We start from the raw sequence: 21,397 nt of genomic DNA, 5'->3' as shown, positions 1-21,397 counted from the left end.
TGATTTTAAATCTGATTCTGGAGGTTATTTCCGTATTTGCTAAAGACATTTCATTGCGGAAAACAATCATCTTTGTTGCATATTTGAGTTACAGAAATGCTGATAATGGTACTGGGAACAAATTTTAATTGATCGTATTTTATAACTGCGTTACATTAACCATACCACAAGGGGGCGGCACAGTCACATGGCGATTAGCGTTGTGCTTTACAGCACCAGTGACCCGGGTTTAATTCCTGCCCCTGTCTATGAGGAGTTTGTGCGTTCTCCCCATGAGCGCGTGGGTTTCCTCCGGGTGCTCTGGTTTCCTCCCACGTTCCAAATACTGTACATACGGGTTAGTAGGGTAATTGCTCACATGGGTGTAATTGGCAACATGGGCTCATTAGATTGAAGAGCCATGCTATGTCTCTAAATAAAAGAAATAATAATTAATTTAGAAACTTCCGTAAATATTTGAAACAATTGGATCAGTTAGCGTTGGGGTGCCAACATTTAGTAGGCTACTACTTTGCAAATGTAGTACTCATGTCATAAAGGACATAGTTTATAGATCGCCACCACACGTTGATTCAATTTATCTTTCCCGTCACACGTTCGGCTCCATTAGCTTTAGTTTCCTTATCTGTTTCCACCGATCAGCCATTAGTATCTCCCTCTGCCCTGCCAGGCTACATCTGCCCCTCATCCCTCAATTCGCTTGGTTCCACCAATCACCTACTAGCCCCTGTCTCGCCCCACCTGACCTATTTGCAGAACTGTGCAAAAATCCTAGGCACAGGTGTATAGTTAAGGTGCACAGTATTGCAGTAATTTTATGTATTGCACTGCACTATTGCTGCAAGAGAAAAAAAATAAAATTTCATGATATATGTGAGTGATGATAAACCTGATTCTGATATGGGTCTCTATTGTGGGCTGAGAGTGGGAAGGGGGCAGGAAGAGGGGGGAATCATGGTTGGGGAAAGGGGAAGGGAGAGGGGAGGGCTTGGGAAGTGTCAGAGAGACATTCTGTAATGATCAATAAACCAATTGTTCAAAATCTAATGAGCTTGCCTGGTGTGTCAGGGCTGGATGTGTCTGCACCTGCGCCAACCCCTGCCCTGGCACACCTCCTCTGCCACTTGTCCCACACCTCTCCCGTGGCACTCCATCCTCACCATTCCCAACATCCTTTGGTCCCGCCAGGTCGACAAACTCGCTTTCCGCTCCTTGTTGACAAATACAGTATTGTACAAAAGTCTAAGGCAGCCTAACCGTAAGACTTTTACACAAAACTGTATGCTGACACTCAACTGCAGTTCCTCACCCCGAAATGTTAACCATCTGACTCGCTGTTCCTCCACAGATTTGTTTTTAACTCCTAATTTCAGTGTCAGCAGTCTCTTGTGTCTCTTCGATTCTTCTAGTTAGCCAACTATAGTGGTCAAATTGCATTAAATCTTTGTCGTTGATCTAGACATTGAGCGAGAGAGAGCATAAAGTTACTTGCCACGTAATCTGTATTTGAGTCTGCTGAAGGTAGTGTTCACAGTTTAGTGAAGTCTTTTTCTGAGTCCTGATGCATTATGTCACAATTCTGACCTCGAGGGCTGCTTACAGATGTATACTCTGTAGCAGAGACTCTGTACTCTTCGGCAGTTCTTGGGGCTTCTGGTACCCAAAATTATTGGTAAGAGCGCAGAGCAAACTGTGGAAAGCAGCAAAAGATGCTATATTAATTCAGAATCGGGTTCAATATCACTGGCAAATAGAACTAGGAAGATTATGCAGTTTAATATGTGACTTAAGGAATTGGTTTAGGAGGGAGGACATAAGATTTTTGGATCATTGGGCTCTGTGCCAGGGAAGGTGGGACCTGTATAGAAGGGGTGGTTTGCATCTGAACTGGAGGGTGATTTAATATCCCAGTAGGAAGGTTTTTTAATGCTGCATGGTAGGGTTTAAACTAGAGTTGCAGGGGATGGGAACCAATAATGGAGAGGTTGTGGAGGCAGATGTTGGTAAGACCTCAGACAAAGTCAGGAATCAAAAGGTTGAGCACGGTGTCCTGAGCTGCGGATATTTCAATGCAAGAAGTATTGTAGGAAAGTATGCCAGAAAGTATTATATGCTGAAGATGAGGTAGCGGGTTTACAAACAGGAGGCAATGTGTAGTGAAGAGAGGCTGTTGATAGGGGAAAATTGCAGCCAACAGGATGAGTTGCAATGTAAAAGGGGGACAGAATCAAAAAGGGTAAATACAGAACAGAAGGTGTTGTATTTGAATGCACGCAGTATTTGGAATAAGGTGGATGAACTTACCACACAGTTGCAGATTGGGAAGTATGATGTTGTAGGCATCACTGAATCATGGCTGAAAGAAGGTTATAGCTGCGAGCTTAATGTCCAAGGACACGCATTGTATCGAAAGGACAGGCAGGAAGGCAGAGGGAGTGGACTTGCTCTGTTGGTAAAAAATGAAATCAAATCATTAGGAAGAGCTGAGTTAGTGGTGGAAGGTGTTGAATCGTTGTGGATAGAGCTAAGGAATTGCAAGGGTAAAAGGACCTTGTTGGGAGTTGTATACAGAACCCCCCCCCCCCCCACCAAACTGTAGTAAGAATGTAGCTTACTAATTACAACAGGAGATGGAAAGTACAAGCCAAAAGGGCAATGTTACAATGGTCATGAGGGACTTCAAAATGCAGGTAGATTGGGAAGACCTGGTTTGTGCTGGATTCCAGGAGGATTGGGAAAATCAGATTTGTACTGGATTCCCAGAGAGGGAATTTGGAGAGTGCCTGCAAGATGGCTTTTTAGTGCAGCTCCTGACAGCTCCTGGTTTTTGTTTTTTTCTGGGTTTTTTTTTTGTTTTTTTAAAAACTTTTTTTATTGTTTTCAAATAGTTACAGAATAAATGTGTATGAAAAAAAGTGTTACCCAGCCCCCCTCCCCTTAACCCCTCCCCCCTAACATCCCTATTAAAAAAATAAGAAAGAAAAAAAAAGGGATGCATGGTTGTTGGAAGATCCCCACATGCTCCACGGAGTTCTCATTTTTTTAAATATATGTTAAAATTCTTTTTCTTTTTACTGGCCCATTAAGCCCATTAACATTAAAACTTAAAAAATTTAGTAGATCAGTCATTTTTTTTTATTATTATATTACTCCAATCTATAATAATACCTAATCTTTCCACTTTCGTGGTATCCTGGGAAATCTTTATAAAAATCTCCATGTTGCTATGTGTGTCCCCACCAATCATCCAGGCAAAAAGATAGAAAAAAATTAAAATATAAAGGAAAAAAAAAATACCCCCCTACTAATGTTGTGGAAAAAAAAACACAACATTGCCCCCCTCTGCTGTACGGGTCATGGCAACTGCCATGATTACACACGTGAATCCCGCAGTAACCGATCCACAGCCTCCCAGCCCCCCCGCAACATAAAAAAGTATATGTATAAGAAGAGAAAAAAAAATACTATTCTCATTTAGTATTTCTAAAATTTTGCTTTTCTCTTCTATAATATCCATAAATGTCCATCACTTCTGTTCCTTGGGTCTATCTTCATCTTTAATCCATTACGTTTGGAAGCCTCTATGTGTATTTAGCGAATAGATGGAAGTTCTTGTACAAACTCCTCCGCTTTTCGATAATCGGGAAAAAAATTTTTTTCCCTCCTCCAAAAAAATTATCAGTGTTGCTGGGTGATGCATTGTAAATTTATAACCCTTTTCCCATAAAGCTTTTTTCGCTGGGTTAAATTCCTTCTTTCTCTTCAACAGGTTGTAACTTATATCAGGATAAAAAAGAACTGGTTTCCCTGCTATCATCAGTGGCCCGTTTCTATTTTTGGCACTTTGGGCAGCGGCCTTTAGGATCTTTTCTTTGTCTTGGTATCGTAAGCATTTTATCAAAATTGATCGTGGGTTTTGATCAGCTCGCGGTCTTGACCTTAAAGATCTATGCGCCCTTTCAATCTCAATTGGAGTTTCTCTTTCCATTTCCAATTTTTCAGGGATCCATTTTTGAAAAAAATTTATTGGATCTTCTCCTTCTATATCTTCTTTAAGTCCAACAATTTTAATATTATTTCGTCTACTGAGATTTTCAAGCTTATCAATTTTTTCCATAAATTGTTTTCTTTCTGATGTCCAAGCAGTATTTTCCTTTTCCATTTTGTCCATTCTTTCAACCATGTCTTCCGTTGTAGTTTCCAAGTCCGTAATTCTTTTTTCCATTTTTTTCCTGTCTCTTTGTCATTTTATCAAGCATAATCTCCATATTGGTCATTTTTTTTCCGAGTATTTTTTGATTATTTTTAATTACTTTTAATGTGTCTAATTTACGCATTATTTGTCTCAAAGTCTTTTCTATATTTCTAGAAGGACTTTTAACTCCTTCTTCATCTGATCCTTCCGAGAGATTTGACTCTCCCTCCGATTCGCTATCACTTTCAGTTGCAGTGGTAGCTGGGCTTTGTAGTTCTTGTTGCTCCCGTTTGCGCATGCTCCATCCTTCGCGTTTGCGCAGTTCACGATGGTTTTCTCCTTTGGAAGTGGCCAATGTTGCCACAGTCTCCTGTTCCGTATCGCCGGTGATATAATGTACCTGAGACCGCGGTTCCTCGGTAGGCGTGGGCCTTGTTCTTGTTCCAACTTGCGTAGTCTTCCCGGTATTAGTTTTCTTCATCTTCCTTCCTTGAGGCATAGCTTGACACAGTCCGGAGTCGTTTATAAGTAACTTTTAGAAAGTATTGACTAACTTTTCTTCATTTAAACATTAATTTATTAACTTTTTACGGGAGAGCTGGGTCCCTGCGTCTCGATCCTACGTCATCACGTGATGTCCCCTGTGCAGCTCCTGGTTGAGCCCACTGGGGGATCAGCTATTCTGGATTGGGCGTTGTGCGATGAACCAGAACTGATTCGAGAGCTTAGGGTAAAAGAACCCACTGGGGCAAGTGATCATAATATTAAATTTACTCCAAAATTTGAGAAAGAGAAGCTAACGTCAGATGTGTCAATGTTACAATGGAGTAAAGGGAATGACAGAGGCATGAGAGAGGAGTTGGCCAGAATTGATTGGAAAAGAACACTGGCAGGGATGACGGCAGAGCAGCAACGGCTGGAATTTCTGGAAGCAATTAGGAAGGCATAGGATATATACATCCCAAAGAGGAAGAAGTATTCTAAAGAAAAGATGACACAACCGTGGCTAACAAAAGAAGTCAAAGCCAACATAAAAGCCAAAGGGAGGGCATATGATAGAGCAAAAATTAGTGGGGTTAGCAGATTGGGAACGCATTAAGATAAAAATGGAATAAGAAAGTAAGCTAGCCAGTAATATTAAAGAGGATACCAAAAGTTTCATCAGATACATGAAGTGTAAAAGGGAGATGAGAATAGATGTCAGGCTGCTGGAGAACAATGCTGGGGAGGTAATAATGGGGGATCAAGAAATGGCCGTCAAACTGAATAAGTATTTTGCATCAGTCTTCTCTGTGAAAGACATTAACAGTATGGTTAAAGTTCCAGGTGTTAGGGGTCATAAAATGTGTGACTTTACCATAACTAGAAAGAAAGTTCTTGGGAAGCTAAAAGTTCTGAAGGTAGATATGTCACCAGGACCAGATGGTGTACACCCCTGGGTTTTGAAAGATGTAGGTGGCTGAAAGAATCATGGAGGTATTAGTAATTATTTTTCTAGAATCACTAGATTTTGGATTGGTTAAAAGGAAAAAGGAAACTATAGGCCAGTTAGTCTGACTTCAGTGGGTGGGAAGATGTTGGAGTCGATTATTAAGGATGAGGTCTCGGGGTACTTGGAGGCACATAGATAGATAGATACTTTATTCATCCCCATGGGGAAATTCAACATTTTTTCCAATGTCCCATACACTTATTGTAGCAAAACTAATTACATACAATACTTAACTCAGTATAAATATGATATGCATCTAAAATCACCCTCTCAAAAAGCATTAATAGCTTTTAAAAAGTTCTTAAATAGTTTACTAAAATACATTAATAGGTAAAATCCTAACCCTGTCACTTTAACATATCTTACTCCTGGCAGTTGAATTGTAAAGCCGAATGGCATTGGGGAGTATTGATCTCTTCATCCTGTCTGAGTAAGTCATGAATAAGCCATAGTCAGCATGGTTTCCTCAAGGGAAAATCTTGCCTGACAAATCTGTTGGAATTCTTTGAAGAAATAACAAGCAGAATAGACAAAGGAGAATCGGTTGATGTTGAATTTTCAGGCGGCCTTTGATAAGGTGCCACTTCAACAAGCTATGAGCCTGTGTTATTACAGGACAGATTCTAGCATGGTTAAAGCAGTGGCTGATTGGCAGCAGGCAAAGATTGGGAATAAAGGGAGCTTTTTTCTGGTTGGCTGCTGGTGACTAGTGGTGTTCCACAGGGGTCTGTGTCGGTACCAGTTCTTTTTATGGTCTATGTCAATGATTTGAATGTTGGAATTGAAAGCTTTGTTGCAAAGTTTGCAAACAATATGAAGCCAGGTGGAGAGGCAGGTAGTTTTAAGGAAGTAGAGAGGGTGATAGAAGAACTTAGACAGATTAGGAGAATGGGCAAAGAAATGGCAGATGGAATACAGTGTCGGGAAATATATAGTCATGTACTTCGGTAAAAGAAATAAAAGGATCGACTATTTTCTAAATGGAGAGAAAATACAAAAAACTGAGATGCAAAGGGATTTGGGAATCCTTGTGCAGGATTCCCCAAAAGTTAATTTGCAAGTTGAGTGTGGTGGGGAAGGCAAATGCAATATTAACATTCATTTCAAGAGGACTAGAATATAAAAGCAAGGATGTAATGTTGAGACTTTATAATGTATTGGTGAGGCCTCATTGGAGTATTGTGGGTAGTTTTGGGCCCCTTTTCTTAGAAAAGATGTGCTGATACTGGAGAGGGTTCAAAGGAGGTTCACAAAAATGATTCTAGGACTGATCAGTTTGTCATATGCAGATTGTTTGATGGCTCTGGCCCTGTATTCACTAGAATTCAGAAGAATGAGTGATGACCTCATTGGAACCTATCGAATGGTGAAAGGCTTTGATAGAGTGGATGTGGAGAGGATGTTTCCTGTGGTGGGAGAGTCTAAGATCCAAGGACACAGCCTCAGAATGGAAGGGCATCCTTTTGGAACGGAGATGAGGAGGAATTGCTTTAGCCAGAGAGTGATGAATCTGTGGAATTCTTTGCCACAGGCAGCTGTGGAGTCCAAGTCTTTATGTATAGTTAAGGCAGAGGTTGATATATTCTTGGTTGGTCAAGGTGTGAAGGAATAAAGGGAGAAGGCAGGAGAGTGGGGCTGAGAGGAAAATTGGATCAGCCATCATGAAATGACAGAGCAGACTTAATGGGCCAAATGGCCTAATTCTGCTCCTTTCTCTCCTATGTTGTGAAATCTGTTGACTTTGCACAGCAGTATAATGCAATTCATAATAAAAGACAAAAAAAAGAATTACAGTAGATATATATATTAAACACTTAAATAACTTTATAAAGTATTTTCCATAAATTGCTCTTGTGCTGCAGATTCATGAATATTGTAAAGGACAAAGCATGGGAGAATAATAACAGTTCTGGCAATGAAAGAAATTAAAAGTTGATGATATAGCAAGTGTGAGACGAAAGTTTTCAGAATTTTCAGAAGGCACCTCCAAAATAGTTGCAGATATTAAATTATACCGTGCTTGGTGCAAAAATCATTTGGTATCTTCAGGATCTCAGCCATTAAGGTTTCAGCCAATGTGCACGGTTGGTAAATTGGATTGATACTATCCTGCTGGATAGATGTGGCCAGTGTCTTTTACAATTTCAGGGCAGCCAATGGTAATTTTCTTACAGCAAGGTAAACACCCCTGAGCAAGGTAGAATATATTTTCTGGAGTTGTGCAAGGAATGAATGTTGAACTCTCCTTTCAGTTGTACAGACTTACGGTTTGTAACCATTGGGATAATAAAAAACAGGGGTTTGGCTTATTATTTCACCTTGGGGTGCCACCTGAAGTGGGGCTACGCTCCCCAAAGGCTGCACTGGAATGGCCGCCTAGTTTATGCTATACAACTCTACGTAACCGCTAGACCAAAGCCAACACCGTTACGCTTTGCAGCTTCAGAACATTAAACTACTTCACAAGGAAGTCAAAGGAGTCCGAAATGTGAGTCTAGCTCAGAGCAAAGCACGCGTGCATCATGTGGTAGTGTGATGACGTACGTAGTTCACATATTTATACATATAAGATGTAATTAATTAGTTAAACGTAGAATGCTTAATCTGTAGGGTAATGTAAGGGGTGGAAAGATATGCATAATTCACAACCACTGACAGTGAGATGGGTTTCACTTTAAGAGGCTGGTCTGACATGATGATAGAAACATAGAAAACCTACAGCACAATACAAGCCCTTTGGCCCACAATGCTGTGCTGAACATGAAAATACTTAAGGTTACTCATAGCCCTCTATTTTTCTAAGCTCCATGTACCTATCCAGGAGTCTCTTGAAAGACTCTATTGTATCCTCCTCCTCCACCTCCTCATTCCACGCACTCACCACACTCTGCGTTTTTAAAAGAAAACTTACCCCTGACACCTCCTCCGTACCTACTTCTAAGCATCTTAAAACTGTGCCCTCTCGTGTTAGCTGTTTCAGCCCTGGGAAAAAGCCTCTGACTATCCACACGATCAATGCTTCTCATCATCTCATACACTTCTATCAGGTCACCTCTAATCCTCCGCCATTCCAAGGAGAAAAGGCCGAGTTCACTCAACCTATTCTCATAAGGCATGCTCCCCAATCCAGGCAACATCCTCTACGTGAAGTTTTTCTTTCCCGCACGTTATGTTCTGTGTTGGGTTGACAGTAAAGTGAGTTGTTATGGTTTCCCCTAAAATGCCTCTGCTGTTCAATTTACGGAAACCTACAAATCAACAACATGTTTAGAGGATTACTCAAATATTGCTGAAATATTAAATACCTTGCTTTACATCTATGTCCTTTGCATAGACATTAAGCAATTGTACATATGATAGTACACTTCAAACTCTTCATCAGCCAATGCGTAATCAAGCTGATCCAAATTACTTCCTTCCAATAAGTAAGTTGTCTGTGCTGGTGGTGTAGTGGTATCCGCACTTGGGCTTTGGAGCCAGAGGTCCCAGGTTTAAATCCGGCTGCCTCCTTGCATGCTTGCATTGAGGTTTCAACTCGGCCTTGTAAAACAGACAAGCACTAAAGAAACGACAAGGTTGCTGCCCGATATGCCAAACAACGCGTAACTGAGCAGTTCTGCTTCATAGTGGACAGAGGATCCATATTGTCTTTCCCCACTTGAGAATGAAGTAGCAGGTCTGGCAGCTTAACCTGGTAATGACAAATACTTTTAGGCCCCACTGTCCTGTAGCTCTTGTTCATCTGTCGGATTGTTTGATTGGGAAGCGTGAAGGGCGCCACTGTAGCATAGTGGTAGGATGGCGCTATTGCAGCTCAGGGCATCGGAGTTCGGAATTCTCAGTACGTCAGACCCATGGAATGTGTGGGTTTCCTCCAGGTGATCCGGTTTCCTCCCACAGTCCAGAAACGTACCGGGTAAGTTAATTGGTCGTTGTAAATTGTCCAGTGATTGGATTAGGGTTACCTAGGGGTTTGTCATGGGTTGCTGAGGGGTGTGGGTCGAATATCCAGATATTCTGTATATCTAAATAAATAAATGTGATTGCTAATTCTGCAAGATTTAGGGAATTGTTTCTTGTAATATTAATATAGTATTATATGGGAATATATAATGGTAATTATATAGCAATATAATAGTAATTATTATATAGCAATATAATTATTATATAGTTCATTCACTTGTTATGTGGCATAACATATGACATGAGCAATCATGGTCTTTCTGTGACCATGGTTGTTCTTAGCAAATTTCTGTACAGACGTGGTTTGCCATTGTCTTCTACTGGGCAGTGTCTTTACAAATATCAATACTCTTCAGAGATTTTGCCTGGCGTCAGTGGTCGCATAACCGGGATTTGTGATCTGCACCGGCTGCATCCACCACCTGCTCCTATGGCTTCATCTAACCTTAATCGGTGGCTTCATTTGACCCTAATCGGTGGCTTCATCTGACCCTAATCGGTGGCTGGTGCTACACCTTGGCTGAGGGTGACCTGCAGGCTAGTGGAGGGAAGGAGAGCATTTTACCTCCTTTGAAGGAGACATAGCTCCACCCCACCACCCTATTACAGTATCTAATAGTATATTGATAAATTATTAATATAGAAAGGAACATCAATGTAGAAATGGTGAGATCTTCTTCCTCATCTTTGTTCACCTTTATGATCAGTGGGGAAATGAGCTGTCTTAATGCTCCTTGAGGATTATTGAAAATTAATTTTTAAATGTTGCTCTTGGTAGTGATTAACCCGGTGTTAACCATTGCAGCAGTTGTGGCATTGAGTTTTCCAAATTTAGGTAACCTTCTAACCAATGGATTCTTCCCCTTTTCCCTTCTGATCATCCTCAGGCCCTCCCGATTTTGCCCCCTTTTCCCTTAAGCCCCCCCCCCACTCTCATCTCTCCTTGCCTCACATTCACACACGTTCTGCTGCCCTCGCCTTTCCTACCTCATCTGCCATTCAGCTAGCCCCAATCCCCCACTCCAGTGATTCCATTGCATATCAGATTCCAACACTGGGTCACCCCTTGTGTCCCTGCTTATCTCCATCGGTGCAGGGGTTCCCTGTCTTTTATATGCCATGGACCCCTACCAGTAACCGAGGGGTCCGCGAACCTCGGGTTGGGAAACTCTGCTCTGCTGGCTGTCTCCAGCCCTCCGCCACCTCACCCTACCTCTTAATTTTTCTCCTCTTTGCCTCTATACAGCTGCACTCGCTCCCAAATCTACCACCCCTACTCGACACAACTTGTTCAAGTAGTCAAGTCAAGTCGCTTTTTATTGTCATTTCGACCACAAACTGCTGGTACAGTACACAGTGAAAACGAAACGGCATTCCTCCAGGACCCTGGTGCTACATGAGACAACGCAAAACTACACTAGACTAAGTGAGACAACATCTTTGGACTATTTTTATTGTGCCCATGGTCTGTTTTTTTTTCAATTATGGTATTGTTTGCACTGTTGTAACTATGTGGTTTTGTGTAGATCTTGTAGCTTTAGTTTTTGGTTTGTAGGGTGGTGGAGTTGGTCTCCTGACTTGGTGTGTCTGGGTAGTCTTGTTTTGTCTGGTGGATTTGGAGCTCCTTTCCGGGGAACGCGCTAAGATGGTAGCACAATATTAATACGCAGCAGCCTCTCCGGACTCTGAATTTGGGGATTGCCAAATGTTATGTGGATCTCCTGGTGTAGTCTGTCTTGTCGTGTACTTTGTGATATCATTCTGGAGGAACGTTGTTTCATTTTTTAACTGCATTGCAGTTGTGGTTTCTAAATGACAATAAACCAAAATTCAATTCAATTCAATTCAAAAAAATTCAAGGCTACACGAGACTACGTAAAACAACACAAAAACTACACTAGACTACAGACCTATACAGGACTACATAAAGTGCACAAAACAGTGCAGGGCAGTACAATAATTAATAAACAAGACAATAGGCACAGTAGAGGACAAATTTCAATATTATAATAAATGATGTAGCTGTCAGTCTAGACTGTGGGTATTGAGGAGTCTGATGGCTTGGGGGAAGAACCTGTTGGGGTGGTAGATTTCGGAGAGTGGCTGCGGCTCTTGAGTCCGTCAATTGCCTCAGCCTGCTGTCCCCTGGCCCTCTCCACTGCACTCCCAGTCCTGATGCAGGGTTATGGCCCGAGGCTTTGCCAGTTCCTTTCCTCCGTCGGATGCTGCTCAACCTGCTGAGTTCCCCGCGTTCCTCAAAGGGAAAGCACTTTGAAGCATTCATTTCAACTCGGAATCAGAATCAGATTCACTATCACTGGCACACCTCATGAAACGTGCTGTTATGCGGCAGCTGTACAATGCAATATGTAATAAACACTGGATTACTGTAAAATATATATTTAAATTACATGTGCAAAAAGAAAGGAAGAAGAAAAAGTGGTGAGGTAGAGTTCATGGGTTCAATGTCCATTCAGAAATCTAATCGTGAAATTTAAAGCTTCAAGTAAAACCTTTCTGCCTTGATCCTGCTACGTCTTTTCGAGCTTGATCATGCATTGTGATCTTTGGACCGTTTAAGCACAAGAGGCTCTCTTTCCTGGGGAGTCACCTAGTGAGCTCACCCATACTTATGTTGGTTGTAATTACCAATATATCATTTTGGAATAGAGACGATGGCTGATTTCTTGTCTGTAAATGAAGCGTCACTTTCCGGTTTAAGATGATCTTTGTTGCTCTGTACGTCATCTCCGTCTCTTGCCCGTTATACCGCTGGTGTTTGGGGCAGCAATGAAGGTCCTCTATCTCTGTCAGCAGCTTCCTCTCAGTTTGCTGTCAGTCATGCAAGTCCCGGGTGAAGACTCGGGAACGTCGTCGCTCACAGATGTAGAAGGATTCTTCGTTGCTGTTTCCGTAACAGCCAGACGCGGTTGTTAGCCCTGAGCTGAACCTCCCCGAACCTGGAGGATCGGTGGACCACTCTTATAGTCTGGCCTCTACCCTTTGACCTGTTTGGCATGGGTGACCCTACCAAGAGCCAAAACATAAAGCCCTGACTCCAGCCAACATAACTCACTGGGTCATTGAGGCAGACAAGCTCCCAAAGCCACTCTGCCCCAGCAATCCCCCGATTAAACCTATCCCAATCATGGGACAATTTTACAACGACCATTTAACCTACCTGGTACATTTTTGGACTGTGGGAGGAAACCAAAGGACTAATGTGCATAATAAATTTGATTACAGTGTCATCATTCTCTGTGTAAAAATTGCTGGAGGTATTTAGGAATTGAACAATACCTTTTTTTGGAATCATGACTTAAGAGTTACAAATTGTTTCTGATCATCAGAATATACCTTGAAGTGGCACAGTAGCGTAGTGGTTAGCACAACGCTTTACAGTACCAGCGACCCGGGTGCTGCCTGTAAGGAGTTAGAACATTCTCCCCGTGACCGTGTGGGTTTCCTCCCACAGTCTGAATAATCTACTGACTGGTAGGTTAATTAGTTATTGTAAATTGTCCCGTGATTAGGCTAGGGTTAAATCGGGGGCTGCAGGCCAGCATGGTTTTAAAGGGCTGTGTCTGAATAAAATAAAATAAATCCATTAATTGTAATGGAAAGGAAAAGTGGTTTGCTTTATCCACTGAAGGTTAAGCAATCTTCAATCTACCTGACCTTTTACAAGAACTTCAGATTAATCTGGTTACTCAGGCAAGTCAAGTTGAAAGGAACGTGCTTAAGTTATTGACTCAACTGAAGAAGCTGAAAAAAGACACAAGTTGATTTCTTGAACTCTGAGTTTGAGCAGATATTAATTTTGACAATCAAATATTTATCTCCTCTCTATGTCAACTTAAGAATTTTCATAAATTAAATTGACAATATATGGCTTATTTTGTTGGTTTAATTGTTTAAAAATGTAAAATAACTCATGTTAGAAATTGAAATATTCCACAACTTGAAATAAAGTTGGGCACAACTCAGTGGTTTTTTATTTTGCTTTGTAAATGTCTTTTCTTTTTCACTTTGGGGTTCAAATGAAGGTGTCTTCATTAACTATTGATAATTTATTTATTTTATTGAGCTCCAGTGCGGAATAGGCTCACCCGGCCCTTTGAAATGCGTCGCCTAGCGATCCCCCGATTTAATCCGAGCCTAATCACAAGATAATTTAAAATGACCAATTAATCTCCCAACCGGTATGTCTTTGGACTGTGGGAGGAAACCGGAGCAACCGGAGGAAACCCACGCGGTCACGGGGAGAACAGACAAACTCCTTACAGGCAGCAGCGGGAATTGAACCTGGGTGACTTGCACTGTAAAGTGTTGTGTTAACCACTGTGCTACCGTGCCACTTATATTGTTCAAGCATATGAGAAAGTTTTCTTTTTATATTGTATTCATTATTGTATAATCCGGGGGAAACACAGAGGTTAAATGTAATATTAATCCAAATTTGCTTTCAGAGAAAACTCTCTTCTGATAAAGTGGAGATGAAGGAATGTTTGCAAAAGCTAGCACACGCCATTCACGTGCCATGCTAACTATGCCACGTTAGCATAGTAGTTATTGCAACACTATTGCTGCTTGGGGTGTCGGAGTTCAGAACTCAATTCCAGCGTCTCTGTAAGGAGTTTGTATCTTCTCCCCATGACGACATGTATGTCATCGGTTGCTCCGGTTTCCTCCCACAGTCCAAAGACGTGCTAACTAATAGGTTAACTGGTGGTTTATCATCATCAATATGTGCCATGTCATATGACATCATTATACGCCATGTCATACAACATGGGCAATCATGGTCTCAAGATCATGATTGTTCTTGGTAAATTTTTCTACTGAAGTGGTTTGCCATTGCCACCTTCTGGGCAGTGTCTTTACAAGACGGGTGACCCCAGCCATTATCAATACTCTTCAGAGATTGTCTGCCTGGCGTCAGGGGTCACATAACCAGGACTTGTGATGTGCACCAGCTGCTCATACAACCATCCACCACCTGCTCCCCTAGTGTTACGTGACCCTGATTGGGAGGCCTAAGCAGGTGCTACACCTTGCCCAAGGGTGATCTGCAGGCTAGTGGAGGGAAGGAGCGTCTTACACCTCTTTTGGTAGAGATGTAGCTCCGCCCCGCCGTCCTATGATTAGACCAGGGTTAAATAGGTGGGTTATTGGGTGGGGCAGCTCATTAGGCCAGAACGGCCTGCTCCGTGGTCTTTTTAAATAGCTAAATAAATAAATAAACACACAAGGTATCGACAAATAAAAGTGAGCTGACCAAGCTTTGGGAAATGTATGTCTGATATGCCGAGGTGCTGGGTTATGAACTGTAGCTTTGAATGGACTCCAGATCAGAGTCTCTTTGGAGGCCTTCGCTGTTGTTTGCGTGGCGGCTGGGTCGGGGGGGGGGGCGTTCGGTACTTCTGCTGGCGCAGGTGGAGGGTGGGGAGGGGAGGGTCGATGCTCGTGCATGGGAGGAGGTGCGGGGTCCTTGAGGTTCTATCATTCATACTTTGGGGTTTGTTTGGTGGATGTCTGTGAAGAGTAAGAACTTCAGGTTGTATACTGTATACATTCTCTGATATTAAATTGAATTTTTTTTGGACGTGACTTTGGTTTGAAAACATGTAAATATTCAGTAAATTTGAACAGTAACTAGGTTTCCTTCCATGTCTGTTCCATGGTGACAGCTTAATGCATTCCATGTAGGACCCTTGCATCTTGAAACATTGGAAAACCTCTAAAATGTTATTGTGAAGTGAATCGGGATTTAACAGCATTTATTTTGCAGGAACTTTAAAAGAATTACACTCCCTGATGGATGATGTCGGAGGTTACTACAAATCCTGGCAACACCACTTAGACCTCACTGTCAGGTAAACCTGACATCTTGAAGCATCAGTTTAAAAAAAAATTGAACATTTTGTTGCATATTTATGGCATTTTTCTCTTAACTTTAGGGTCACAGAAAACTGCCGCACAGAAGCAGGCCCTTCAGTCCATCTAGTCTGTGCTGAAACCATTTAAACTGCCTACTCCCATCAAGCAGCACTGGGTCCACAGACTTCCATACCCTTACTATGTATCTATCCAGACTTCTCTTAAATGTTGGAATCAAGCTCAGAGGCACCATTTGCACTGGCAGCTTATTCCAATACCATCACTACGTCCTGAGTGAAAATATTTCTCCTCATCTTCCCCTTAAACATTTCACCTTTCACCCTTAACCCATGACCTCTGGTTGTCCTCCCACCAAACCCCAGTGGAAGAAGCCTGCTTGCATTTACCCTCATAATTTGAAGCACAAACCCAAACACCTCTGAGTGAAATTTCTCCTCATGTTCCCCTTAAACATTTCACCTTTCACCCTTAACCCATGACATCTTTCCTCTCGGTGGCTGACTAAATTCTCCCCCTTGATACTCACAAGATCCTGCACCATCCATTCCATGAATATATTTTCTAAACTCGAGCATGAGGTGGGATGTTGCCGGCTTAGAGTGACTGTTACTGCTCCTCTCCTCGTTACAGGATGATGTAAATTTGGTTGAAAGAGTACAGAAAAAACTTTGCGCAATGTTGCCAGGTGTGGAGGACCTCAGTTATACGGAAAGAAACCCAGTGGCCTGAGGGAAGAAACTGTTTCCCATCCTGACCATCCTTGTCTTTATGCACCAGAGTCTCCTGCCTGACGGTAGAAAGTCAAAGAGGATGTTGGGTGGGATCCTTAATAATACTAAGGGCCCTGCCAATGCCTCGGTCCTGATAACCGTCCGCGATGGATGGAGGGAGACCTCTATGATCCTGTCGGCTGTTCCCACAGTCCTTTGTAGGGACTTCCATTCCGATGCTCGGCTGCTCCCGTACCAGATGGAGATGCGACGTGTCAGGATGCTCTCAATGGTGCTCCTGTAAAATTCATTTAAGATGGGGATGGGGAGCCTTGCTTGTCTCAAACTCCTTAGGAAGTGGAGGTGCTGCTGATTGGCTGAATTTGCAGTTTAAATCTTTTTTTTGTGACTGTATCTAGTCCTGGAAGAGCAAGATATTTTTAAAAATCTGATTTACTGTTTTATGTGTTGAAGAAGCTTATGAGAGGAAAAAGACCAAGTACTCTGAACTGGCAACTGAAGCTGCCCAGAACGGCTGGAAGACCAAGATTTCCCCTGTAGAAGTGGGGTGCAGGGGATTCGTGGCTACATCTATGACCAGTCTATTGAAGAAGATGGGGGTGAGGGGTTATTCACTCCAACAAGCAATCAAATCCTTGTCAAATGCAGCAGAAGGAAGCAGCAATTGGATTTGGATTAAAAGGAAAGACAGCAACTGGGCTGCAAGATGAAGACAGGAGGGTATGGAACTGAGGGGTGGTGTATCTGGGACGCTAGGTAGCACCGTTGAGCCCTCTAGAGACGTCGAGGGCTTCTCAACAAGATGTCAAAGAAGGAGGGTGCCCACCTGATGACCCCAATGAGGTGCCTACCCTCCTTGTCACCACTTCAAGTCCAATGCCAACATCGAGAGTGCCGACTTATCATAGGGATTGAAACATTAAGTCCTATGAGCTCTACTGTCAGGGGGAATGTTCTGCAATTGTCATTAATTGGATTTGTACAAGCCACAGAGAAAAAAAATTTGAGTGAATATAAATCAGGGAAGATACTGACAGACACAAATGAGGGAAACACTGTGAAGGTCAGTGTTTTTTTTCATAGGAAAAACAGGAAAATATCACATCTCTTATTTTATGGATCAGTGGTCTTGAAATTGGGAGTAATCATTTTTTTTCATAGGCCATTGGCCTCTGTAAGTAATTACTTCTATCCAGAGACCTTGAATATGAGTGCTACCTAGAAACTTAATATTGCTATATTTTGCTTACTGTGGAAATAGTTTGTAAATCTGTTTTAACATTGCGATACTTTCTTTTTCCAGAAATTATATGAGACGGCACAGAGACCGACCCAAGATTGATTTGTACGACTGGTCCAGGAATGGGCAAGCTCCTCGTTTTCTTAATTTTGCACAATCTCACCAGCGTGGTTCTCATTCCTAAGTTGCACAGCCGAGAAGCCGTTCTATCCCTCGGACATTCATAGCACAAAGTTTTAGATTTAGTCTGTGTATTGCGTTTGTGTCTGAAGTTTCTGAGGGCTGTTTATATTCTGAAGCGTGATCTTGTGCTTGTTAGAGAAGCATTATGTTTAGTTTTAAAAGTATGGGTGCTTGATTTGAGAGTATAGATACGTACTTTCCTGTCGGGATGGGGGTGGTTGGGGAGGTGCTTAAAGCTATGTTCTGTACTCTGTCTTAAGGGCAGAAGACTCTCAGGAAAATTGGATGAACATGAGCAATTACTGTTTTCGTTTTGAAGCAGTGTATGCAATTATGAGCTGCCATTAACAAGTTTAAAGGAGTAGCAATTGAGAGACATTAGAATTTTTATCAGCTGTGTTTAATCCTCAGCACAATAATGCCTGTTCTTGCAAATGAGACCCTAAATTGTAGATTGCCTGAAAAATTCAGGTTTGTTAATGAAAGTAGTAATTTTAGAAATTGAAGGTGATTCATTTGGCCAATTAGAAGCAGAATTCTACAGGTCTTCTGCATCGCATTATTCAGTATTTTGTGAAGTTCTACCAGGCAGTAGATTACATTATTACTGTTTCAAAGCTGTAGTAATTTTGGTCATGATATGTACAAAACAATTGTGCTTGTCTGTGAAAGTTTCATACGGTGGTAAAGGAAGCACTGAATAGCTGTTAACCCAATATCTCATTCCTTCAGAGTTCAGTGCAGATTGAGTGCCAGTTATGTTTGATGACCTTTTAAATTCTGCACACTTGGGAAATGATCTTACAACAACTGTTTATTCATAGTCTAATGGTTTTGGTTTATTCAGTGCACTTCGGTCAGTCCCACAGAGGAGTCTGAGCCCTATTGTCAGCAGCATTAATGGGAATGGTGCCAGACCTGCACCATGTGCTGTGGTTCTGCTGAAGCTTCATGTTTGCGTTTTGGGTTGTGTTACATTTATCTCGTAGTTTAAAAAAAAAGTGCAATTTATCTTCAGACCTCATTGGGAAAAAAAACTGCATGGGCAGAAAAGTATTTCCCTTATTTACTGTGCCTTAAGATAGAGAATTGTAATTTTAAAATATTTTTTGAAATGTTAAACCTGCTCTTTTAGATCACTGCCCCTTTATATTTTCTATGATAACTGACAGTTACCAGTTCGCCATCTGATAATGGGAGTAGAGTTGAATGGTCTTTTAATATTTTACCTTCTCATGCTGTTCTTGTAGCAATATTTTTATGCCTTGTATATTTATGTATCGGCCTTTAATTGGTGAAGGCCATGATTGTATCTTGAGTGTGAATTGATTTTACCGTACACTGATATTGTTACAGTTTAACGTTCAAGGCTCAAACTGACTGTCAGCTAATGTTACATCATGCCATTATCAAGCAGAATCCCCTGTTGACATATTGTGAATCAAACAGATGCAAATAATGGCAGCAAAATAGTTTTAAAAACGAACTTGGCAATTGTGTGGGTGATTGCTATATTGTGTGAAAGTATGATAATAATATTGCACTGTTGTATAGCAACTTAAATCTTGATATAATTTATTGGGACGTGATACTAATGTTGTAATGTTATATTATCCAAGTCATCTGCTCTTGAGAAAATTACATTTATCATTACAGCAGTCCTCAACAGATGTGTGGCTCTACCTGAGCCGCCTCCTGTATTCTGAGCTCCTGGCTTCTACCTCCAGCTCTCACTTGCTTGAATCTTTCCACGTTTTATTGATCTTGAAAGTTTTGCTATAGTCAAGAATGATCACTCAAGGCCGGCTGGAGCCCCTCCTTGGTGCATCAAGTAGCCGATCTCTCCTGCGAAGTGAGGAGTCTGGAAGGTCTCTGGTTGGTTAAAGACACTATGGTTCACATGAAAGAAGGGGACAGTGAGGCCTAATGATTTTGTGAGACAAAATCAGTATTGAAATACAGCTTTTATTTTGAATTGTGTACAGATGTGTTGGTGGGTGACTAAGATTGTTCAGCTCTGCAAGCATATTTGGGTTCAACGTGCCAATCCAAAATCTATTGTTGAGAGTTTTCGGGGTGGAACCTGATGGTGTTATAGAAAAGAAAGCTGTACTTGAGTGCCTGATTTTCTGGCTTTAACGATTGGAGACAGAGGAGGAGGTGACTGAGAGAAACGTAAATGTTATAGTTTGAAAGTTAGTTAAAAACTAACTTTAAGCAATTTATTTAAAGTGAGGATTTGTTACAATCTCTTATTATTTTGATATACATACATCCCACACTTAGAAATAAAGTACATCAATTAATAAAGGGTTCATTGGAAAATTCTAGGTCAACTTCTAGGAAATCACTTCATAGGCTATGAAAATGAAAACTTACTTACTTACTGCCCGTTATGCCGCTGGTGTTTAGGGCAGCATTGAAGGTCCTCCATCTCTGTCTTTATGGAAGATTCTTCATTGCTGTTTTCATAATTGTTTTTGACAAGTCAAGGTTGTTGGCTCTGAGCTGAACCCCCAGACCTGGTGGACCACTCTTAGCCTGGTCTCTTCCCTTTGGCATGGGTGACCCTGCCAAGAGCCAACGCTGTTTTGCAATGTCACTCACCAACAATACAGATTGCATAATGAAAAGTTATCATTGTCCTCCCTTATTGATCTCAGCATCTTCCGGTTACTTTTTGCCAGTTTTATATTTCTTCAGATGTTTAATTAAAGATGTTTTCTAAATGTTTGCCAATTGTGTTTTTCTTTCCGCTGTTAACTTAATGACACATTCTAGAGTTTGTGACAGTTTATTCTGACTGAATAGCTTATACAAATTATACATACAGTACTGTGCAAAAGTCTTAGGCACATATACATAGCTAGTGTGTCTAAGCCTTTTGCACAGGACTGTAGTAATTTTATATATTGTACTGTATCGCTGCCACAAAAAAAAGACATTTCATGACATATGTGAGTGATGATAAACCTGATTCTGATATGGGTCTCTGCTGTGGACTGGGAGTGGGAGGGGAACAAGAGAGAGGGGAAATCATGGTTGGGGAAAAAGAGGAGGGAGTGGGAAGCACCTGAAAGACTTCCTTTAATGATCAATAAAGTTCAAAGTAAAATTTATTATCAGAGTACCTACATGTCACCACATACAACCCAAAGATTCATTTTCTGTGGCTATTCACAGCAAATCAATGAAAGAGCATAGAAGGCAATAAACTGTGTGTAAATGCAAATATAAATAAATAGCAAGAGTATGAAATAACAAGATAAAAAGTGCTTAAAGTGAGGTCGTTAGTTGTGGGAACATTTCAATAGATGAGTGTAATAATCTAATTGTTTGGAATCAAATGACCTTGCCTGGTGATCCAAGGCTGGGTGTGCCTACACCTGTGCCAACCCCGCCACTGGCACTTCTCTGCCACCTGTCCCACACCCCTCTTGTGGCGCCCCTCTTTGCCATTCCCAACATCCTTTGCTCTCGCCAGATTTACAAACTCGCTCTCCGCTCCACATTGACAAATACAGTACTGAGTAGAAGTCTTAGCCAGCCTAATTGTAATATGCGCCTGAGGTCTTTGCACAGCTCTGCAGAAGTTAGAAAATGCAGAACCTGAACAAGTTGCAATTGTTCTGTGAAATCGGTAGTAAATGTTTCTGGGAAAATGGAATTTCTGAATGCTAAGTGGATCTGCT

At 41.5% G+C, this 21,397-nt stretch overlaps 1 protein-coding gene across 4 annotated transcripts in view; it reads left to right on the top strand.

Moving 5' to 3' along the window:
• LOC140719603 (uncharacterized) overlaps positions 1-20,394 on the top strand; it is a 73,448-nt gene extending 53,054 nt beyond the window's left edge. For all 4 annotated transcript variants that reach the window (XM_073034312.1, XM_073034311.1, XM_073034313.1 and 1 more), the window contains 2 exons: positions 15,442-15,526; positions 17,586-20,394. In XM_073034312.1, the coding sequence (XP_072890413.1) occupies positions 15,442-15,526; positions 17,586-17,706 (206 nt within the window). In that variant the 3' untranslated portion in view covers positions 17,707-20,394. The remainder of the gene's footprint in view (positions 1-15,441; positions 15,527-17,585) is intronic.
• The last annotated feature ends 1,003 nt before the right edge of the window (positions 20,395-21,397 follow it).

This window comes from Hemitrygon akajei, chromosome 32, assembly GCF_048418815.1.
Source record: "Hemitrygon akajei chromosome 32, sHemAka1.3, whole genome shotgun sequence".
Lineage (NCBI taxonomy): Eukaryota > Metazoa > Chordata > Chondrichthyes > Myliobatiformes > Dasyatidae > Hemitrygon > Hemitrygon akajei.
The sequence above is the reverse complement of the archived record's forward strand: the minus strand, read 5'-3'. Positions and strand labels throughout refer to the sequence as shown.